The sequence below is a fragment of the Leptopilina heterotoma genome, unplaced genomic scaffold (assembly GCF_015476425.1).
Source record: "Leptopilina heterotoma isolate Lh14 unplaced genomic scaffold, ASM1547642v1 Lhet_325, whole genome shotgun sequence".
Taxonomy (NCBI): Eukaryota; Metazoa; Arthropoda; class Insecta; order Hymenoptera; family Figitidae; genus Leptopilina; species Leptopilina heterotoma.
Window position 1 is genome coordinate 81,974 of NW_025111019.1, and position 24,350 is coordinate 106,323.

Consider the following 24,350-nt stretch of genomic DNA (forward strand, 5'->3'; position numbering starts at 1 on the left):
TAATTAATAATTATAAGTTAGTGAATGACTGATTAATTATTTTCTCAAAAAATAATTAATGGCATTATTTAGCAAAGTAACATAAAAATAATAATATGAAGATTTAATTAATTTGGTAAGTAGGAATGATCTCATCAGATTTTTCTTTTCAATTTAATTAAAATGTTAATTTATATATAAGTTGTAGTCAATTTTAATGGATTTATTTATCATTTCAACTCGATTAAATACAAATTTTTTGATAAAGGACGACATTTAGAAATATAAAATAAAACAGATTTGTTAACAATTGTTAATAAAAAACATTTTTACAGGATTCTCAATTTTCTTCTTGATTTTTTGATTGACAAAAAAAAAAAAACAACTCACTCTCGTCCACTTCGTATAAAAAATAGAAGTTGTTAGTGTATAATTTATATTTTCAGGACATCATTTTTGTCATTATTTTTAACTGTCTTTTTACCCAATATTTTTATATCATTTGATTTTAATTTTAATGATAAAATTTAGCCCCTTTACCTGTATAACTTTTCATACAAATATAAAAGTTGTTGAAAAAATGAGAAAATTTAAAATTTATTTTTAATCAGATAAATATTATTAACATGCTCATTAAAGTGGATAAGCGATGTCTATTATGATAAAAAGAATTTCTTTTCTGAAGCTAACGATCGCATCGCCATGAAGTTGGTTGAAAAAATTACACTTCCGGGAATTATAAATGAATCGAACCCTGTCTCGTGCCGCCAAAACCGCCGAAACCGCCGAAACGACGTGCGTGGGCTGCGTGTATCGGGACTGATCAAACGGAATTTGAGGCATTCAATTATTTTTCAAAGAAAAGAAAAAATATTTTTAAAATCAATTCTTTTTGTTTTCTTAAAAAAGAAAATTTATTTAAATTTCAAAAAATGCCGTCAGATTTTTCTGGTGTTTTCTGTTGAAACTATAACATCAGTAAAAATTAAAGTGAATTTTTCTTCTCCTTTCCTCGTACAATTAGGTCAAAAATGAAAAAATATAGTTTTAATTCACAGAAGTGATTTGGGACCTAGAATGAAAGAAAGTTATTCATCACTGAGGCGCATAGCTTTTGTGAATGGACCCATATGACGCGGGAATCGAAACAAGACTATTATTCTTGGAAATTTAAAAAAAGCATCAGGTGAACTTTTCTCACTGTTCATTGAATAACTTTCAAATGATTCACTTTAATCGACGTATTTTTCTTATAATATTTTTTCAACTGCGTGTAATATAAGTAATATAAGTCTTTTACTGCAGGTACATCATATATATGCTGTACATTAATTATTTTTTTGTTTGCAATTTACAGGCTTCGCACTCATCAAAAATTATAATCAAATTCTTTAAAACGATTCAATTATTTTCAAAAAATATTCGAAATTCAATATTTTCAATATCTATATAGTATTTTCATAAAACTTGGCAAATGAATTCAATTATTTAAAAAAAAATTGATAAATTTCATTCAAAATCCAATTATTTTCATAAATAATAAAATTTTCACAGGAATTCAATTAATTTAGAATAGCATTTTCAAAAAAATCAATAATTTTAATAAAATTTTCGTAGTAAAATAATTAGGTATTAATTAAAATTATTAACAAAATCGATTATATCCAAAAAATTAAAAAAATAATGTTTCGAAAGATTTCAATTATTGTCAAAATCTTTAATAGTATACTATTATTTTTTATATTTTAACAAAATTCCTTGAATAAATTAAATTATTTTAGAAACTTTTAATAAAATTCTGAAAAGAATTTAATTATTTTTTAAAAATTTTAATAAAATGAAACTCGATTATTTTAAAAACTTGAAAGAACTTGTTCATAAAATTCAATTACTTTTAAAATTTTCAATTAAAATTATTATTAAAGAAACTCCATTATTTTAAAAAAAATTTAAAGAAATTCTTCCCATGAAGAATTCAATGATTTACATAAATAATTCTTCGAAAGAATTCAATTATTATAAAGATAAATGACAAAATTATTCCCGAAAATGCAATTATTTTGAAGCATTTTAATAAAATTCTTTGCAAAATTCAATTATTTTTATAATAAATAACAATATTCCTCACTAGAATTTAATTATTTTAAAAAGTAATAAATTTCTTCTTGGAAATTAGAATTTGCACAAAATTAGTCGAAAGAAATATAGAATGGAATTTTTATCAGTTTTGTGTCAGTGTCTAAAACGAGTTGTTTTGGTCGTCAAGTTAAATTTTCGATAGCTATACTGTTTTATGAACTACTTTTTTTAGTTTGAAAGCTTTTTTGCTACTTTTTTAAAATTAATTATCGAGTGCGAAGTCTGAATTTAATAAATTTCAATAATTTATTGTACTATTACAATATTAATCATTTTCCTTTACGAAATTAGAATATCAATCGCAGACATGGCACGTAAAAAAATATGTAAATATGTTTTCTATTAAAACGTTATTCTTTAAATTCTCTTTTACAACAATATTTAGAAGAAAAAAATAATAGGAATGCTTTATAAAAAAATTCAACATTATAGCTAATATGTTTAGATATTTAACACGATATTCTAGTTAAAAACCAGAATCCTGGTTATTCCAAAAAGAATTTTTTTTCAATGAAAGACTACAATTGTCACTATATATATAGTGGCAATTGTAGTAAAAGTATAAAAAAAAATAATTTAAAAGATTGAGAGTGGAAAAAGTGTCCGGTTGCGATTTCGCATAATTGCATAATATATTCATTAAAAGAAGAAAAAATGAGAGACTAAAATATGCGAAGTAAATCTACTATTTTTGAAAGCTTTCAAAAGTAGATCCTATAAGTGTCAAGATCTAATAATTAGCTTTTTCTACAAATTATCAATGCTGTAAATATTATGTTATACTCGCGCATATCAAAAACATTAGCATCAAAAGAAATTATTGAGCAGGTTTTAAAATCTCAATATTTACCTCCCAAGATCATCACAAAATGTGTGGTCGAGAGATCTTCCTTTCCAAATTATCTGCATATTAAATTAACTGCTTCCTGTTCGTTTTTAAGTTTTGAAATTATACTTTAATTCTTTGAAGCTTCTTCCGAACTATATATAGCTAATATATATTATTTATCATGGAAATAACCGAATTGTATATTATGTACCTATATATTTTGTAGTATTTTATTTATTTATTTATTTTGTTAATGCAATTTTGCAAAGTGTCAAAGCCAAAGAAAAGTTGCTGATTACATTTCATTCACATTGAATTCATAATCACATATCGGTCAATTTATTTTTTAAAAAACCCAAATCTATAGTTCACAATCAGCGAGCCTGAATCAGGGCCGGGGAAATGGTGTTTACATCATTCCCATTATTACTTAGAACTAGAAAATTAGACCAAACAAACAGTTAATAATATTATAGGCTAAATAAGAACCACGACAATCTTCAAAGACACTCTTCCCCAGAACAGCTCTGATCGCATATATATATTGAGAATTGAATCTCTTCCCAATTAACTCTTCAATGCGGTATAAACAACGAAATTTATATATATTTTTGTAAACTCCTTGAATGAAATTCTCCAGAGATGAGAAGAAAGGAGCCCTAAGGTCACATGATGTACAAGGAGAGTTTCCTGGAAATGGTGACTCGATTTCAAAGACAGCCATTGGCGATTTTCGTGAATCATCCTTCGCTTATGCACAAGAGCCGTTGGATAATGTGGACCACACAAATATATAATGTCTACGTCTACCTCGCCAGTTTCGAGGCAGTCTTGCCACGAACAACTTGTTGCCGAGGATGTTTATTTTCTCTGTTACCAAGATTGTCATCAACTTATTGTCAACAACAACAACAGGAAAGAGGAGGCCGCCTTAAGTGTTGATTGATTACGCAGTAGTATAATGAGAAACTGTGAGTGATATAATGATATGCACGCGGAAGTGGAATTTCGAGAGGGAAAAGAAGAAGAAGAAGAATTATTAGTGGGGACTTTTCATCTGACTGAGTTTGAAAATAGCGATAGAAAGAAACTATTTCATGGAGAGCAAGTTTTGGTTCCATCAGGTGGGAAATTCTTTTAATAAATGCAGAAACCTTTCTTGTTTCATTTGAAAAGTGTTTAACAATTTTCCCTTCGAATAGACCCCTCTGAATGGAATTCCAGTCACGTGGCCTCTTGGTTATCATGGTGCATTGAGGCATTTTCCATCGAGCCTGCTCCAGATTTGTCGCAATTGCCGACAACTGGCAAGCAACTGTTGGAATTGACAATCAGCCATTGGCGAAATATTGCGGGCGGTGCAATTCTTGCCAGACATCTTGGCCATCTGAGACTGCAGGCGACGGGTGTGCGAAGTGAAGTCCTGCTTCAAGAGGAGCATATTTCCAGTAAGTTTTTCGGTTTTTCATTTTCTATTCTCAAAATTAATCCAATTCACTATATAATATAATTAAAGTAAAAATCAATAGAGGTTTATATACGCAGATTCATCTTATTTCAATCTAAAGTGACCGGAAGAAGCTAACTGTTCCCCAGAGGGTTGACCTCTCACCTTATCGCAGGCGCGTTTAACGTTTAACGAGTGTGGCGATCCATTTTCGATTAGAATCGTCCCAAGAAAAAGGTTATAAATATCCAGCTCCCGATAATGAACCTCGTTAAATTTCAATCGCTTTCGCAACAAAGAAAAAAAAGTATATATCAGTTTATTTAGTTTACTTCTTTTACTCCGTAGCCGAAAAAAATGCGAAAGAATAAAATTTTGTCTCATAAATTTAAATCGCGAACCACTTGCCCTTTTGTATATTATTTATATATAATAGGACAAAAGTCCTACTATTATTATAGCTTTTATTGATATCAATGAAACTTTTCCATATTGGACTTTCAAATCATTCTTTTTTTTCCTTTTCCAGGGTTGCCACAGGTCAGGGAAGTCAGGGATTTTTATTAAAAATTACTCATAAATTATTGGATAAATAATTTGACTTAAAAATTTCGAAATAAAATAAAATAAAATTTTGGTGGCAACCCAATTGACATTTTTTCCAATTTTTTCCAATTTTTTCCAATTTTTTGAAACTTGGACACAATAAAATGATTGAATAATAATAGAAAAATTGTCTCTCCCACTCTCTCGCTTGACGTTTACTATAAGCCAGGAAGATTTATGGTAAGTTTGAATAAAGCTGTACGTATTCTATTCTCCCCTCCGTCGTTTATTAAACGAATCAGTGTTATCGCGGTGAGAGTTGCTCATGAATAAACCATCGACTGGAAGACGTAATACGGGGTGAAGAGGGTTGCTGGCCTTTACGGCGGGTTTACACCCAGCATCCGGTAAATGGACCAGCACTCGCACCAGAGCTGTATAAGCTCTCCGCGGGACGCGACTATATTGTTTTCTTGATGAGCACGCAACATCCCCTCTCGACCTTCTTATACATTGTATAATATATCTACTGCGTTTATATGAATTTCTCTTCACCGTGCAAATCATTTTCTCACTTGACTATTTTTTATATATTTTAATAATTAGACGCACACTTTATTAGCAGAAAACCATTTCAAAATTTCAATGATATAGCTATTAATTGCATTTTATATTATTTCATCAAACGCAATTCATCAAAATTTAAATTAAAAAAATTATTATAACTTATTAATAGCTATATATCAAATTCAAGTGTAAAATATTGACGGAAAGTTGCAATTAAGAGCGAGAACAGGGTGTTCGCCGAAGATATATATGAAATAAAATTCCCGATTGTCTGTTCAGAATTGCCACAAAAATTTAACTTTGTTGTTCCCTGACTTTTCCCTAATTTTCAGACAGAATTTTTACTTTCTCCCTGACCCTAAAGAATATAATATTTTAATTCACTCTAAAAATTATATTGCGGATACCGAGAAAAATGTTCCTAATGCGTTTATTTAACTTCTTCCAAATATTATTTTCATCATGATTTTGAATTTAAAACCTTTTCAAAATTTAATTATATAGGAATTTCTAAACAATCATATGCTATAATGCTATTATCAAAATAATTGAATTTTGGAGAAGAATTTTAATAATTTTGAAAATAATTGAATTTTTGTGATGAATATTGTTATTTATGAAAATAATTGAATCTTGCAAAGTATTTTATTAAAATTTCTAAAAATAATGGAATTTCTGTAAAGAATTTTGTTATTTATCAAGTTAATTGCGTTAAAACTTTTGAAATAATTAAATAATATAGGGGAGTATAGTCGAGGTTGGACCACTGTCTAGGTAGGCCATTCGCGTTTTTTTGTCAAGTTCACTAGCGTCACCTACGCGCATGCTTGTCGAAGCTTGTCTTAGTAAAACCTAACTTTTTGTTCAATTACATTTTCGGAGGATCGAAAATTGTGTTTTCTGTGACGTGTCGGTACAAAAAAAGCTCAAAAAAAGTTTTGTGCATAATGTGAAAAACCACCATTAATAAAAGATAAAAAACACATTGAATCGTCAAGGCAAGTATGCAGAAAATTTGTGGGACTCATGGTTGAAAGAAAAACAAAGTCAAAAATCGAATCCCGAAACGTATTTCTTTATGGTTACAACAATTCGGTAATGTTACTTACTGTCAAGGTCGGCCACTATTGTTTAATGATAAATCGTCCAAGCGCCCATCCTGCCGGAAGGACGTTCCGAAAAAAAGGCTTTTAAAAAAAGGGAATTCAACTTTTCTTTTCTGGCACTCCTTGGGATTAAAATAGACGAAAAGACGAAAAAATCCATATTTTTGATTTTTTAAAATAATAATATTAAACCATTTTTCAAATCCTTCAAACTTGCTATGTTTCTAGACAGTGAAAAAAACATTTTTTCGTAAATTTAATGTAAAATCCCCGAAAATCAATATTCTTTGACCGGACAAGTCTCTTTCTCTTCAGAAACGTTCAAAGAATGAAACCCAATTTTTTAATTAAAAAAAAATTCATTTTTAATATTGTTCAGTATATCTGAGTAATACTCAGGCGCGAGTCCCTTCGAAATTGCTCTATAAAATTAATATGGAAGCAGATAAATGTAAAACTAAGTATATCGTTGGAAAGGTAATGAAACAAGCTTTCAAATGATGTAAATATCGAGTCTTTAAATTTATAAACCTGGGCTAGGCAGTCTCTTAAATAAAGCGAAAAGCGTCCTGCCGGCAGGACCGGGCTTCGTCATTCTGTGACTAAAAATTATGTGAATTTTTGGAAAATTTAACTTCTTTAAAATACCCAGTCCTTAGTTTTGAACTTACAAGCTCGATATTTATGTGCGCTGAAAGCTTGTTTCGCCGCGTTACCTTTCCAATGATATATATATCATTTTTTATTTATCTGAATCCATGTTAGTTTTCTTTAGTGATTTCGGAGGGACTCACCTGAGTCTTTTTCGTCCTGCCGGAAGGATGTTGGACGATTTATCATTAAAATGCGCAAAGATGAGGACGAGTTACTTCATTTGCAAAAACTGCAATTCTGTATAACTCATAATATAATTGATCATCTTATTAATATTTTTATTTAATTTTATTAATATTTTAGTGCAAAATTTTTTTTTATTTATATTTATTTTTTTATATTGTTTATTGTTATTATTTTGTTATTTCATTAAGTTACACACTGTAAACAATAAAGAATCAATTTTCCGTAACTCCAAACATATGTTATTTTATTTTTTAACGATTAATGCTCTTTGAATTTTAAACATGGCCGACCTTGACTGTAAGGACCAACCTCGACTACAAATTTTTTTTTTTTTTTTTAATCTTTATAACTTTTTCATTTTAAAACCAATCAATTTACTTTGTACAGAAAACATGTTCCTATTAAACAGGACTTTCCAACCATATACTTCAATTGTCCAAATTCATTTTTAAAAAAAAGTTATATATAATATATATATAAAAAATTGGATTCTACAAAAATTGGCATTTATGGGGAAACTGTATAGTAGTCGGAATCAGAGGTTGAGGGAGGTGGAGGTTGGTGGGGGCAATAAGGGCAAAGGTCTCTCAGTTTCACACCAACCACCAACTGCAAACGGTTTTCCCTTCAATGTTATTAAAGTCGTTCCTTGTTTCAAAAAGATCACACTCTTTGCCTCAAGCATCAATTTCATTTTCATCAAGTATGTTTTATATCATTATTCAGTCATTATTCAATTATAAATTATACTATATTACAGTACAAAAAGAAAGTGTTGATAGTTGTTAATAATGGAAAGAATAGATTACTAAAAATAATGTACGAAATTTTTGAACCATGACTTTCAAATATTACTCACATCGCAGCTTTATTAGTAGCGAAAAGTAATAAAGTTTTAATGAAAAAGTGAAATAATTGATTGAAATGAAAACATTAAAGAATAGTGAGTGTGTTTTCTTAATTAGTTATTAGTTGGAAAATTTACGGAAAATGGCCTTTTTCATTGGTGGAATTTGGTGTCGCAAAGTTGGATTTCGAGCAGTCATCGCTAAAAAGCAATGGCCGATTTCAAGACAATTCGTCCACGAGGGCGGTACATGAAATAATGTGATGAATGATGATGATGTGCTCGTTCATTTGGCATTTCTAAGGTGCACTTTATGATTTATTTAAGCATTTTCAAAAAATGGAAAGAAACGTTTTCTAAGAATTGAACGAATCATTTTTTTCTGGTGAATGAGTTTTTTTATAAACAAATTCATTAAACCGCAGTCGGACCTCATTAAAAAAGAAATTGAAAAATATTTAAAAAATCAGATTTCGAATAAAAGTTGAGGTATATCTGATTATTCGAAAAAGGGGCTGCGAACAATGTTTTATGATTGACAAGCAAGTTATGTGGAGGATACAAACGCACCCCTTACACCTGCAACAAGATTCCAGACTACATCCCTCTACTGCGGCAATTTTTTACAATGGTACACATTTTCCAATATTCTTAATTAGAAAACTTATTAAATAAACCCTACTCAGCACTCAGGGCTCGAACCGCAGTTCAAGTATTTAAGAACACGGACTTTATATACGGACCATATAATTACTGACAAAAATGTATAAGACAACATATTTTACTTCAAACTCGAAATTCAATTTTTCACAACTATATAAAACATAAAAATGACCGAGTGATAAAATCATTTACAATTCAATTATTATTTACAACAATTTTTAACTAAAATCGATTATTTTTAATGATTTTCGAAAAAGTTGTTTGACAATTTTCAAATCCATTTCTTTACAATGTTCGATTTTAGGAAATTTCAATTATTCGTCAATTCTTGAATTGAAGGGCTGGCTGCAAAAAGGCGACGAACGCGTGGTTGAAAGGAATAATACCAGTCAGGTATAGCAGTAGGGAGCAGCTCAAGGCTTGTCATCACTACTGCTACCCGACTGGTATTATTCCTTCCATAAGTCTCGCGTTCGTCCCCTTTTTGCAGTTAGCCTTTCAATTTAATAAATATTAGAAAATAAAAACTTGAAATAAACTTTTTCATAAAAGTTAATTTCAAAATTCAATTATTTTTTAAAATTCACGCTATACTGCATTTAATGTTCAATTATTATCTAAAATTTTAACTGAAATTCATTTTTAAATCAATTTTTATTGGAAAATTCTATACGAGAATTCAATACAAAAATAAATTATTTATTCAATAATTTCTTTAAAAGAACTTTTAATTAAAATTTTACTGAAATTTATTTTATTAACAAAATTTATAACAATTTTTGAAAATAATTGAAAACTCTTTGAAGAATTTTATTAAATTTTATAAAAATATAATTGAATTCCTGAGAAGAATTTAAATATTAAATTATTAAAATTTTTTAAAATAATAGATTTTATGGAGAGAATTTTGTTATTTATCAAGATAATTGAATCATTGCAACGAATTATATTATATTTATTGAATAATTGAATCATTCTTAAATTTTAATTCTTTCGTCAAGTTTTAATAAAATTTTTATGAATATAATATATAATTGCATTTTTCGAAAAATTTATTTAAAATTGTAAAAAAAAAATAATATAATTGAATGTTTTCGTAGAATTGTATATCAAAAATTTTTTTCAATAATTAAATTTTTTGATAAATTTTATGAAAAAAGTGACAAATAATTGCGGATTACAAAAACTTTGAAAATAATCGAAATTTTGCAAAGAATTTTATTTAAATTTTTAAAAATAATTGCATTTTTGGCCAAAAATTTTGCTATTTATAAAAATAATTGAATTCTTGATGAGACATTCGACGAATTTTAATAATTTTTTTAAGAATAATTACTTTTTTCGAGAAATTCGATTAAAATTGTATTAGAAATAATAAAATTGAAATTCTGCAGAGTTTTATTATTTATGAAAATAATTTAATTTCTAAAAAGAATTTTATTATTTACGAAAATAATTGAATCCCCGTAAAAATTTAATTATTAGGTATGTATTTATGAAAATAATTTAATGATTGTGAAGAAATTTTTAAATAAATTTGTAAATAATGAAATTTTTATTATTTTTTGAAAATAATATTAAAAGTTTGTGTAGAATTTTATTAAATTTTCTTGTATATAATTGAATTGTTTTGGAAAATTTTATGAAAATAGTAGGCAATGAAAATCATTGAATTGAGGAAAATTTTTGAAAATAATTAAATTTCGGAGAAGCATTTAATTATTTCTAAAGATAATTGAAATTTTGATGATAACTTTTTAACATGATTATTGAATTTCAGCAAAGAATTTAATTACTTTTAAAAATAATTGGATTTCTGCAATGATTTGTAATTTCTCTAATTTTCTCCAAATTATATCGTACAATTTACGAACTTTCTGTCTTTTCTCAATCAAATTTGAAGACTTTACGGGCCTTTTTTTAAAAAACGGACTTTTACGGGATTTGCGGACCTACTAATCAAAGATGTAAAATTCTTTTCCAAAAGAGACGTGGTACATATAAGTACCATGATCATTATAAACAAATAAGGGGAAAAGGTGTTTTTTTTAAATAAGAATTTCCATCCCAGTTTTATATATGTGTGTGTGAATTTTAGAAAGGTTCAGCCTCCTGCAACGCACGTGTTCTCTGATTGGCTCGACCGGAGGCAGTGGTTCGGGGGCGGTCGGAGGCGGACAAGTTCAGCTCTGGCAATTCTTGCTCGAGCTCCTCTCGGATTCGTCAAACTCCTCCTGCATTGCGTGGGAGGGTTCGAACGGCGAATTCAAGCTCACTGATCCCGATGAAGTGGCCCGCCGCTGGGGAGAGCGCAAGAGTAAACCCAACATGAATTATGATAAACTTTCGAGGGCTCTCAGGTATGTGCTCAAATGTCAAATCTTAATGCGCGCGCATTTATACTTTTATCCAGTCATCAACCAAATAATTCTCTCTTTTCTTGAGTTTAAAATAAATAAAAACTATTTGACGAAACACTTACAGATACTACTACGATAAAAATATAATGACCAAGGTTCACGGAAAGAGGTACGCCTATAAATTTGACTTTCACGGATTAATGTTGGCGTGCCAGGCCCAAGCAGGTGTTACACTAGAGTCAACAGGAACTCGCCGTGGACCAAGTTCAGCGAGTAATTGCCACCAGTATCATTCACACCTTTTATCTAGTGGACCAACATCTCAACATTCTCAAGCACTTCCATCCCAACCACCACCGCCACACTATTGTTGGCCTTACCGATTTTCATCACCTACTTGAATATATTGATGCGACAATCAAACATTCCTTAATTTTAAATTTACATTTAATGTAAATTTTAAATTGGTATCAATTTAAAATCATATTCTGCAATTCTCGTCACATGAGAAAGTATTTATGTTTAAAATAAGAAGATGACTCGATAAAAATAAATAAAATAATAATTGTAAATGTTTAGTAAAACTTTAAATGAAAATGCTAAATAATCATGTTATTAAACTTATATGTATAAAATCAATTATAAAAGAAAAATTCCAACCGAAACTTATATAATTTTCTGTATGAGTAAAATGTTAAAATAACAAAATTTCCATTTTGTTGAAATTTTTCAACATTTTTGTATGTGTAAAGTGCTACTTAATGAAACTCTCAAAACGCCCATCCTGAAAAAATGAACATATGAAATATAATGGACAAATGTCAAATTTACATTTTTTAGTTCTAAATGCATATATTAATTTAGTAACTAGCAACAATTTACGCGCGGCTGGCTTCTCACTAACTTTTTTAAACAAAATTAGCAATTTAAAAAAAATAGAATGTAAAAATTTGTAATTCAAATTTTTCTTTATAAAAATAAAATATATGAATTGAAATACAATATAGTTTTAATATTATTATAATTATAATAATCATGTATTCTGACATAGGGAATTCAGAAAAAAGTCAGGAATTTTTATTATTGAAAAAAATTAAATTTTTAGAATTCATAAGAAAATTCTGAATTTTTGTGTATTTTTTACGAAATCTAATACAAAACCTTCAATTTTTTCAATTTCTGCCAACAATTTCTTTTTAAATAACTTGATTCTTGAACAAGTATTATAAAATAAATATTATATTATTTAATGAATAATTTTACTTAAGTATTTCAAAATTAATTTAATTTTATACATATATCTATATAGTAAAATTGGTTGACGTCTTTTCAGATTGCATTCGTTGCATTTAGAAAAATTAAAACAATTGAGATTTGATGAAAGAGAAATATGTTAATATTAATTTCAGCAATTTTTAATGCGCACCTATAGACTGAAGATATTCTGCCAATTGTATGGTGATAGGCAAACAGGAAGTGAAATAAGAACCTGTAGACTATTCGATAATTTGCAATCAACCTGGACAGGTTTCTCTATATAAAACTGCAGCTTATAGTTGTAATAATAAATTGTCTTTTCCACCACGCGCGACATTATTTCAATATTTGAAACTAGCGTATAAAATATATTGTTTTTTTGCGACTAATCAAACACTTTCTTGTTAAAGTTTTAGGCATATGGGCCTGGCAAATAAAAGTTTTTTTCAAATTTCTCGGGTATGTGTGAAAACAATCGCGAAAATATATTAAGAATAAAAAAAAATTACAATATAAATAAAAGAAGAGTTATAACATTTTACAGGAGATTTTAGGCCACAATGAGGATGCTTTGATGAGTGAATAACACTAAATCATTGGTATATATAGTGGATCATCCTCACATTATTAAATTTGGCTTCAAGAAAGAGAAATTTACTTATTCTCTTAGTTATGCTGGGTTTTTGACTTTTTACCAGGTTACACAATGTGCTACAATCATCATGGTCTTGTTTACGTATTAGGCTGCGGTTACACCTCTGCAGGCAGCCTGCCTGCCTGCAGGTTGTCATGGTAACGTACAAGAGTAAGAGAGTCAGTGACTTCAAACTTCTCCCTTACTCTCGTTGCTCCTGCCTGCGCAGGCAGGCAGCCTGCAGAGGTGTAACCGCAGCCCCCGCAGCCTTAACTAACACTCTTGGTGCAATAACCCTTATTGTTAGATCAAGCAAAACTCGTAAGTTATTGCGTCGTTTTTAATTATAATAAAAGAATTTTTTTTTAATACTTTTTTTGTTTTAGTCCGTTATTTTATATATCTCGATCTCTTCTTGGAGTTGAAAATTTCGTTCCAGCGCAAGAAACTTTAAGAAATGATGTTAAAGGTTATGGTGCAGCTGAAGGGTTTTCAGTGAATATCACCTTTCTTCTTCAAGAAGGAGATAGGATGTTTCATAATGCATAATGCGATAACAGAAAAAGCGATTCAAGAATTCGGACCAAGAGATTATGTTAAAACCGTTAAAACGGTTAAAACTATTGCTGTTGGTAAGTATAATTTTTGGCGCACAGGAATCTTCAACTGTATTGTGTAAAGGTGCTTGCACAATTCTACTGCTTGCCTGCCTGCAGGTTGTCATGGTAACACATAAGAGTAAGAGAGTCAGAAAATTCAAATTAAATGTTTTTCTCTCTCACTCTCATTGCGCCTGCCTGCGCAAGTGCGCAGTCAGGCAGGCAGTAGAAGGTAGTTCAAGTTGGGTGGGGGAAATCCAATATGGCTGCCATCAGCTGATTTACCGGAGGACAAACAATGCATTGAATTCAATGGGACAAATCAGTTTTTTAACCATAACTTTTTAAATATTCATTTTTGAACCATAGTGTAATGGAAAATTATTCTTTATTTATCGAAATCTATTTTTTAAAAGAATAAAATTTAATTTTTTGGTTTTATTGTTTTAAAAAATAGATTTCGATAAATAAAGAATAATTTTCCATTACACTATGGTTCAAAAATGAATATTTAAAAAGTTATGGTTAAAAAACTGATTTGTCCCATTGAATTCAATGCATTGTTTGTCCTCCGGTAAATCAGCTGATGGCAGCCATATTGGATTTCCCCCACCCAACTTGAACTACCTTAGAGGTGGTGGTGAGAGAGTATCGTCGACAGTAGAATAAATTTTCAAAACGAGTTTACCATCTACATATATTGAACTATCTTTGCCTCATTTGACCTTGGCAAATTCCCGGCCTGATTCCCGGAATTTTTTTCTTTATCATTTTGATCATTTGCTTATAATAAACAAACCTCAACGCACATTAATGAGAGTTGTGAGAGAAGAGCGATAAGTGCTTAGCAAGTGAAGAATTCAATAAAAATCTGAAATAAAATTTGCCTGTAAAAATGGCTGGAGCTTTTTTTACTGACGGTTTTACAATTCAGTAAGTACTTTAATTGTTTTTCATTTTAATTCCTTTCCTCAACATTTTTATACAATTTTTATATAGATTTTTACTAAAAAAAATTTAATTTTGACAAAAATGATGATCCACGTTTCCATCTAAAATTCATTAAATTCTTTATTCAAATTTGGATATTTATATATTTAAATAATATAAATCGTGATAACCTTAAATTTAATAAACATTCTTTTATACTTATATATTATTATTAAAAAACGAATTTACATATAAAGTTCAAATTAAAATATATTTTGAAATACATTATCCGGACTAATGAATAATCGACAAACATACAAAATATACGAATTTTTGGTTTATAATTTTAGGTATTTATATTTAAAAGTAAGACTGAAACCTGGGAAAGTCAGGGAATTTTGATCAAAATCCTGGAAAATTGTTGTTTTACAAAAAATATTGCGTTTATTCTTGAAATCTAATTTTACTTCAATATTTCATAATTAATTCAATTTTAAAAAAGAGTTGCGTTTACAATTTTCATAAGTAGATGAAGTTTAAAAGATTTTGATTTGAAATATTAGAAAATTTCAATTTTGAATGAATGAAGTAAATAATAAAAATATCACAGGAATTCAATTATTTACAAATTATTTTGATAAATAGGTAATAACATTTTTTAGCAGGAATTGAATTTAGCAATTTTGTATTCCTTCTTTCATAAGAAAGTAAAAATGCACAGTGTTTAATTCGCAAATAAAATAAATTTTAGAGATTTACTATCAAAAGACGGCGTTACACTCGAAGCTAATAACGAACTAGATGGCCTTGAAGAAGAATATGAATATTCCAGCAAAGTTTTCATGTCGAATGATGATATTTTGAAACATTTGAATCTTGACGATGAAAATGATACTGAATCCAACAATGCAGAGCAGTTAATGTTCAATTTAAACTTGAAATTCGACAAATTAAGGGACAACATGACAGACGTCTTGGGAAATGGAAAGGTATGTATGTTTTCTCCGCAACTAAGAGCAGAAAAAAACATTTTTTATATTAATTTTGTTTTAATGAAATTTCTCCTTCTTGTTTCGTGAAGATAATGAAACTGATAAAAAAGCAAGGCGTTGGAGAAGTAATTCCAAGTGATTCGCAAGTTTTTTTAACTTACGTTGCAAGTTTCGAGTACAATGATGAGCCGTTCGATTCATCGTATGCGCACGGATCGGGTCCAGAATCATTTATTCTCGGCCAAGGTGGTTTATTGCCGGGTTTGGAAATTGGAGTTTTAACGATGAAGAAGCAGGAAGTTGCAGCCTTCTTGATAAGTCCCGAGTATGCCTACGGAAAATTAGGCTGTCCACCGAGAATTCCAGGCGATCAGGAAGTGTTATTTATCGTCAATCTCGTGAATTATATCGATCAGAGTAATATTGTCGAATTTGAAAAATTGTCGATTGAAGAGCGAAAGGCATTTAAAGCGGCAAAGGGGAAAATTCATGTTCTAATGGAAACTGGAAATGACAACTTCAAAAAGGAAAAAACAAAGCAAGCTATTCGAGAGTTAGTATCAAAATGCAATGTTACTACCTAATAAGAAATGAATGAATTATTAATTAATTGTTTCTCTCTGTTTCAGTTATACGAGAGCGGTGAAAATGTTGGAGGAGGCACGCTTAAACAACGACGAAGAGGAAGACGAGCAGAAGAAATATTTGTCGAGAATCTATTGCAATTTGGCTGTTTGTTTCAACAAAGAAAATCGACCGCGAAATGCGTGTGTCGCTTGTCAGAAAATTCCCAATCCAAGCGCAAAATCCTACTTCAAGTATGCTTTTACTTTTACATTACACACAACATAATCAAAAAAGAAATGAAACGGACATTAATTCTGAATTTCTTTTCAGTTTTGGAAGAGCATTAATAAGATTAGGCGAATATGAACAAGCAAAAGAACAATTGTGGAAAGCGAAAGAGTTGGAACCTGCGAACAAGCAAACCCTGTTGGAAATAAAATTGGTACTGATTATCTACTATTATTAATTTAATTTTATTTAATTTTCAATTTTCATTCAATTAAATGTTTAATTTCTTTTTTGCAGGCCGACGATTTGCATACAAAATATAAAGACGCCGAGAGACGTTTGTGGTCAAATTGTTTAAAAGTGTCAAAAGAAGAAGCGGCAAGATCGGAGTTTGAAAAAATCGCTCATGAAATATGTAAGAATTTTTTAAACGACACTGATTCTGTCCGCTATCCATTGCCTGATGGTTTAACACCAGAGGAGGATAAAATTATTCGCGACATTGCAATCAGTCACGGTCTATCAATAACTAATCATAAACGCTATGGAAAGGAAATTGTTTTTCTAACAAAATCAAATTATTAAGTTTTGCTAATTCAAATATCCACCAAAAAGAAAAGGTAAAGAAAGTATTGTTTTCCCACGAAAACCAAGTGATTAAAGTAAGGAAATTTTCTTTTCTTTTTTATAACTATATGTATGTAGAATTACAAGTTTTTGTTTAAAACTAAAATTTACTTTGAAATTATTGTTTATTATCTATCTAAATAGAAAATTAATATTCATTTACAAAGTAAAAGACTGCAATTGGAAATTGCAATGAGAATTATTTAATTAATAGAATACTTACATAGTTGATTACTTGAATAATCTAATTACTTTAGAAAGAGATTTATCTTAAATATACTTTATTTTTTGTATTTTTATTTCAAAATATTCGTATAAAGAAACAATGTTATATTATACCTTAGAAAAATAAATTTTCTACTTTTGTAAACCTTTCAGTCTTGTTTCCCTATTTTCAAAGAAAGATTCTCAAACAAAAAAATTTAGTTTTTTTATTTTTAAAACTTTTTTTTATTTCCTATACAATAATAATTAATACAAATAATTTGAAATGAACACACACTTTTCTTTGGAGTTATTTCAATAAAATACAATTTAATAAACCAATTTTTCTTATTCAAACATTAAACAGTTGAACAATAACGAATTTGAGATAAATGTTTATGTTTTGAAAAATTATATAGTTTCTCCTTTTGAAAAAAGTAAAAAAATATTTTGACTGTCTACAAAGAAAATAGCCAAGTTTCCAAAAACAGTGAATGTAAACTAATTGAATTAGTAAACAAATATTCAAAAAACACTTATTCATTTGAAGAATGTAAACTGGCATCACTTTCGAGAACTGGACTAAAATTATTTGCAGCTGTCGAGCTTTGAATTCTTGAGAGATTATTAACGTTTGTCACATTGAAAATTTTATTTCCACAACTGACAATATTTGGACTGTAAGAAAGAAGAAAAATTCAGTGTAGTTTTCTCTATTTTTCATTTTTAACATTTTCTTTTTTCAAAATTAAAGTACCTACTTTTATATTATATTTTAATGCTTTTAGGCAATTAAAGTAAAAATAAAGAATATTACCTACCTACAATTTAGAAGAAACTTTTTTATAAAATAAATAAAATTAAGATTCTTACTTGAATGAAACAAGGAAAATTTGTATCTTCTCACTGATAATTTTCAAAATCTCGCCAAAAATTTGAGAATTTGCCTGTGAAAGTGCATCGTCAACCTCGTCGAAAATAAAAATTGGCGGCTTTTCGTTTTCGGCAGCAGCAAAAATAAATGCAATAGATACACAACTCTGATCACCGACTGACAAACATTTGACAGTTTTCTTTTTACCAAAAAATTCCAGGTTCATATCTTAAAGCAAAAATACAAGAAATATTTTTAAATTTCAAAAGAATCTAAACTAATATTTAATAGTTTTATGTTTTGTTCAAATATTGAAGCAATAAACGTGTGTATTCACCAATTCCAACTAAAATTTCCTGTAGACCGGGAGCCGAAGAATTTGTTATCTTAATTAATTCACCCTTTCCATTTGGGAAGAACTTTTGCAAATATTTGTCAAAATTTTGCGACAACTGGAAATAAATTGATTAATATTTAAATGATTGATGCCTTTTCGCCATTTCATTTCAAGTACATAATTATACCTACTTTTGTAAATTCTTCTTCAATTACTTCTTCACTGATAATTTTACATTCCCGTAAAATTGCCATTAAACTTGATAAATCTTTTAATTCTTCCATTCCTTCGTGAAATTCCGTTTTGAAATCAATCATTTTTCGCAGCAATTCATCACTTCTTAAATGAATTTTTTCTCTGAAAAGAAATAATCAAAATTTGATAAATAACCTAATTTGAAAAAGTCATTTCGAAAATTTGAATGAAAAAAGTAAAAAAATATTTTTATAACAAATTACTTTGTGTTGAGAAACTTTTGTTTCAATTTTTCAAGTGTTTCAATTAAAATATCATTCGGTTGGGTTTCAAATGTTTCCTCCTTAGAACTTGTTTCCTTCGCATTAATAATTTCCTCCTCATACTGTTTTTGATGATTCTTTAATTTATCAATTTTTGCCGAAATTACTTGCAAATTTTCTTCAACATCACTAAGCATAACTTCCAATTCTTGACATTTTGGTTCGACAATATTTATCTTTTTCTTTGTTTCGTCAATCTGAAAATGAATTGTTACGAAATAAAATTTTTCATTTCTAAATAATTAAGTTTTACTTAATAAAATATACCTACTTATAAATATAGAAATTACATATTTAAATTGAGAGAAGAAATAATACCTTTTGCTTCAATTGTAACTCAACATTTTCTTCTTGATTTTCAAGATTCTGAGTTTGAAATTCAATGAGTTTCATTTTTAAATCGTAAAGTTCAATTTCCAGTTTTCCTTTCGAAATGTCAATTTTTTCCAAATCATTCTTCGTAACTTGAATTTTAAATTTTAATTTGTTTTTTTGATCATCACTAACTTTATTGGCACTTTCAATCGTTTTATTCAATAATCCTTCTTCTTTTCGCAATTCAATAACATTCTTTTGTAAAACTTTAATCTGCAAATGAAGAATTTTATTTTTTTTTTTAAATTAAAATTGTTTTAAAATAAAACTTTGGTAATTTGTAGATTAAAATGACAAACTTGATTTTCCTCTTCCTCTGTCAGTTGAGATAATAAATCGTCTCCTTTTAATTGATTTTGTAATTTCTCGATTTTAAAAGAAATTTTCTTTATTTTCAATTGCAATTGATTTCTGATTTGTTTTCGATCCAAAATTAGTTTTAATTCAAGTTCTCGTTGTAACTTGATTCCATCTAAACTTCCTTTTTTCTCTGTCAAATTATTTCTCTTAAAACTGAAACAAAGAGGGGAAAAAAGCAACGATAACAATTCACTCTGGAGATGAAATATATAATTAAAGAATTTTTAATATTTTCCCTAAGAGAGAAAATTTGAATTGTCAAAACGTGGTCAAAACTAAATGAAAATTTTACCTGTGCTTGATTTGTTGAAAATGATTTTTATCCGCTTCGTGTGTTTGATAAAGTTGAGAAATGTTCTCCTTAATTTCCTGAACCTCAGTTTCAAGAATATCACGTTCATTCTCTAATTGCTCTCTTATTCTGTAAAGATTACTGCGAGGATTTATTTTATTGGACTTATCATGGAAAACCATTCCATTATCGGAAATGTTGACACCATCCGTCGTGAAACAGGAAACTTTAAATTCTCTAGCCACATCTCTTGCACTTTGAAAACTATCGCAAATCCAAGTGTTTCCAAAAACTTGTCTGAGGCAAAAGAAACATCATTATTATTTAAAGTTCATCAGTAGATAAATATATAGCTAAATAAATTATTTGAGATACCTATTGACGGAATGAAATTTTGTTTCGAATTCGATCATACTCAATACATTGACAGCTGTTGGAATTTCAACATCTTTTTGCTTGTCACGTATTCGATCGAGAGGAAGAAAATTCGCTTCTCCAGGTAAATCTGAATACTTGATTTGTTCGATAATTCGAAGGGCAAAATCCGTCGTCTCAACGACGAAATAAAATAATCGGTTCCCCGCAATTCCATCGATTATATGTTGAAATTCAGAGTTTTTCAATTGAAAATTATTTAGTAATATTCCATAATATTCATCTGTGCTTTCGCCACGTTCTCTGCAAAAAACAATGAATGGAAATGTTTTCGTTATTAATTTAATTGGATAATAATATTTTTTTAATTTACCTGAAAATATTGATAACTCTCTCAACGCTCACTAGCGAATCGTAAATTTTCTTAATCGTGCATTTACGAAACTTTTGATTAACTTCCGCCCACTCGTTTTTTACTCGAGCTAAATTTTTCTCTTTCTCATTTAGTTTATCGCGCCTGTAAATAAAAATAATAAATGTAGAATTTAATATAATTTGAAGAAGGGAGAATTTAAAAGAATGGTAAAAGTTTTGTCAGTTGAAAAATAAAATTTCCAGGGGAAAATTAAGTTATAAATAAACTAACAACTCCACTAATTTTTTATTAAATTCTGGTATTTTCCTGAGAAAATCTTGCAAAGCCAATGAGTCTGCAGCAATTTCCGATTCTTTCTGTTGAATTTCATTTTCCAATTCCTCAATTTTTTCCTCGAATTTCAATTTCTCTTCTGTGGCAAGTTTTATTTCATCGACTATTTTCTCGTGTTCAGCTTTATATTCATATTCATTTTCTTCGAGTTGAGAAATCTCTGATTCCAAAAAATTTCTTCTTTCAGTCTGTAATTTTACGATATTGAATTAATTGTTTTACATTTTTTATTGTGAAAAGACGATTAAAATAATAATATAGTATATAAAAACTTTTCGTCTTTTGTACCTGGTCTAAAGAAGCGTTTGTGTTTCTTCTCTTGTACATTTCCTTCAATTGAGAAAACATTTCCGTTTCATTGTCTTCATCAACTTGAGAAATATCCTAAAAAAACACAACAAAACAAAGTTAAAAAATATTAAAATTTTTAAAATATTTACCTATTTAGTTTTTATCTAAAAATATTAATTTTTAAACGAAAACATATTTTAAAAATTTTAAAACTTTTTTTCTTTTTTAAGAAGTAAAGAAAAAATATTAAATTTCTTTGTCTAAAAAAGAAAAGCAACTCACGGTTTCAGGCGAATATACTTCAAATTTTGACATTTCACTCATAATTTCAAGCAATTTTTCCTTTTTCTTTTTTTCATCTTCATTCAATCGGTGTAATTCCTTTTGCAAAATTTTAGTTTTAGCATTAATATCACGTATATTCTCGTCATTTATGTTTTTCTTAGCTCTGAAAATGAAATTGGAATTTGAAAAAAGTTTTTCTTCTTTTATATCAATAAATAAATAAATAAATAAATAAATAAATAAGAAAAAACAAAAGTTAATAGTTAAAATTTTTTAAAATCCTTACACTGCATTGACTGCTGTTTGTTCGACAATTTCTATTTCATTTTCTTGTGATTTCAATAAATTATTAAGACTATAGTATTTTTTATTGAATTCGGAAAGTTCGTGTTTAACGTCATTTTTCATTTCTTGAATTCCCATAAGCCTTTCATTGAGAATTCTCAATTTATTTTCAGTTATTCTTAAACGTCTAAAACCAATTATTCGCGTCAATGAATCAATTTCGCCCTTTAATTGTTTATATTTTTTCACGACATTAAGTTCTTCGCGTAGAGACACTATATTTCTATCTGAAAAAGATAAACAAAAACAATTGTTAAAAAACAGTACTTTATAAGTTTAATGAATCTTTATTTTAATTTTCAATTTTTCAAGGACAATTTCCTTTATTTTAAATATTTACCTAATTTTTCTGGAACTTGGTCGATTAATGAAAATTTTTCCTGAATCTTTTCATCTGAATCGTGAATTGTTGATTCCACATTTTTAATGAATGTTTGACGGGAAATATCTTCGAAAACTTCCAAACGATTTGCACTTGACAATTTTGCGAATTTTGTTCTCTATTTAGTCATTTTGATAAAAGCAGAAACATAAAAAATGTGAATAAATCAAAATTTAAATTTTCAATATAACGTATTTTACATTTTTTAAATGATTAATTTATTTAATTAGCAGGGCTCGAACTAGGTCCGTAAATTCTGTAAAAGTCCGTTTTTTGAAAAAAGGTCCATATATAAAGTCCGTAATTATTGAAGAATTTACGAATAATTGAAATTTGGTAAAATTGAATATATTGTAAAGGTAAACAGATGGATTTGAAAATTGCCAAACAACTTTTTCGAAAATTATTAAAAATAATGGATTTAGGGAAGAATTTTAGTTAAAAATTCTTGTAAATAATATTGAAATTCGTAGTTTGCCTCAAGAAAGAAAATTTTTGTTTTATTAAAAAAAATTTTTCTTTTTTGTATGATAAAAAAAATGTTGTAAATAAATAAATAAATATTTTACTTCTCCTTGGGCGATGATAAAGAATGGTCGTTTAAATAATATTCGGGCACGTTCGAGACATCGAATATAATCCTCTTTTGTTATTTTTCTGTCATTCAGAAAATATAAATTTATCCTTTTTCCTATTTGCCTTGAAAGTGTCACTGTTTCTTTATCCATCTGTAGAAGTAAATTGGAAAATCAATGAAATTCGAATAAATTGATAACTTCTTTCTATAAATAATAAATCGTTCTTAAACACAAACCAAAAATCTATTGTCACTGTCTTCAATTGTTATTCTGATTGTTGCAGACTGTTCTTTGTTATTGAGAAACGATTGTCTTTCAGCATCATTTGTGCAAGGATAATCATTTGTTAAAACGAATTTTAAGGCTTTTAAATAATTACTTTTCCCAGCGCCATTGAGTCCAGCTTAACAAAAGAAAAGAAGAAATTAAAAAAAATTGCTTACTTCTCCAGTTTCTTTTACATTTTGTTCTATTCAGGTATAATTAATGATTTGTTAAAATAGAAAATAAAAAATACAATAAGGTTCGTGTAAATTGTTAATTATTATATTATTGTAATATTAAAAAAAAACTTTGTCACCAATAATGTTTAGACCGCGATGAATATCATCCAATACAATTTCGTTGCCAATGGATAGAAAATTTTCAATTTTCACCTAAAATATAAAAAGATTTGTTAAGAAAACGCAAATTTTTGTTTTAAATTTAAAATCATAATTGTATATTAAAAATCTAAAATGTGCATACTCCTAAAAAATATTCAATTTATTAAAATTAACCTCACAAATTTATGTTCTACTTATTCTTCTTATTTTTTACAAAACAGTAAAAATAAAAATTGTATAATAATAAAGTAAAACTCACCTCTTTAATATACATTTCTTGTAATTATTCTTTTAAATCACTCAATGAGAAAAGAAAATAAAATCACTGTCTATAATTTTTCCCATTCTCCTCCTTATTGCTTTTTTGGAAAATAACTTTCAAGTATATGTGAATTCTAAAAAGTCACGTGACTAGTAAATAACCGTCAATCTATTTATAGAATTCGCCAAAATTCTTATCACGTGACAGTGAAATAATGCTCATTGGTTGCTTATACTTGCCCGCGAATTTTTTAACTTACGAACGAAATTTCAAACAATCATTTCTGTACCAATAATTTTTTTAAAAATTCAATAAAAATTAACATATTTTTTATGAATAATAAATATTAATTTATAATTTAATTGAAAATGAATGAAATTTTTTCCATGAAAAACTTTAAC

At 28.2% G+C, this 24,350-nt stretch overlaps 3 protein-coding genes across 3 annotated transcripts; 2 read left to right on the forward strand and 1 right to left on the reverse strand.

Moving 5' to 3' along the window:
* The first annotated feature begins 3,771 nt into the window (after positions 1-3,771).
* Positions 3,772-12,288, forward strand: LOC122504961 (DNA-binding protein D-ETS-6-like). Its single transcript, XM_043616335.1, has 4 exons — positions 3,772-4,071; positions 4,150-4,395; positions 11,062-11,323; positions 11,448-12,288. The coding sequence occupies exons 1-4, from the start codon at positions 3,936-3,938 to the stop codon at positions 11,722-11,724; spliced, it is 921 nt and encodes a 306-aa protein (XP_043472270.1). The 5' UTR covers positions 3,772-3,935; the 3' UTR covers positions 11,725-12,288.
* Positions 12,289-14,519: 2,231 nt separating this feature from the next.
* Positions 14,520-17,527, forward strand: LOC122504963 (inactive peptidyl-prolyl cis-trans isomerase FKBP6-like). The gene is made up of 6 exons (XM_043616337.1): positions 14,520-14,746; positions 15,495-15,732; positions 15,825-16,288; positions 16,365-16,553; positions 16,633-16,744; positions 16,828-17,527. Exons 1-6 carry the CDS (start codon positions 14,709-14,711, stop codon positions 17,113-17,115), a joined length of 1,329 nt encoding a protein of 442 aa, XP_043472272.1. The 5' UTR covers positions 14,520-14,708; the 3' UTR covers positions 17,116-17,527.
* Positions 17,528-17,893: 366 nt separating this feature from the next.
* On the reverse strand, positions 17,894-24,081 carry LOC122504962 (structural maintenance of chromosomes protein 3-like). The gene is made up of 19 exons (XM_043616336.1): positions 23,947-24,081; positions 23,663-23,738; positions 23,319-23,485; positions 23,074-23,232; positions 22,463-22,622; positions 22,064-22,349; positions 21,775-21,940; positions 21,490-21,585; positions 21,139-21,389; positions 20,866-21,009; positions 20,493-20,795; positions 20,118-20,414; positions 19,765-19,978; positions 19,409-19,678; positions 19,031-19,287; positions 18,764-18,929; positions 18,573-18,687; positions 18,235-18,463; positions 17,894-18,039 (listed from the first exon to the last, which is right to left on the reverse strand). The coding sequence occupies exons 1-19, from the start codon at positions 23,959-23,961 to the stop codon at positions 17,898-17,900; spliced, it is 3,513 nt and encodes a 1,170-aa protein (XP_043472271.1). The 5' UTR covers positions 23,962-24,081; the 3' UTR covers positions 17,894-17,897.
* Positions 24,082-24,350: the final 269 nt, after the last annotated feature.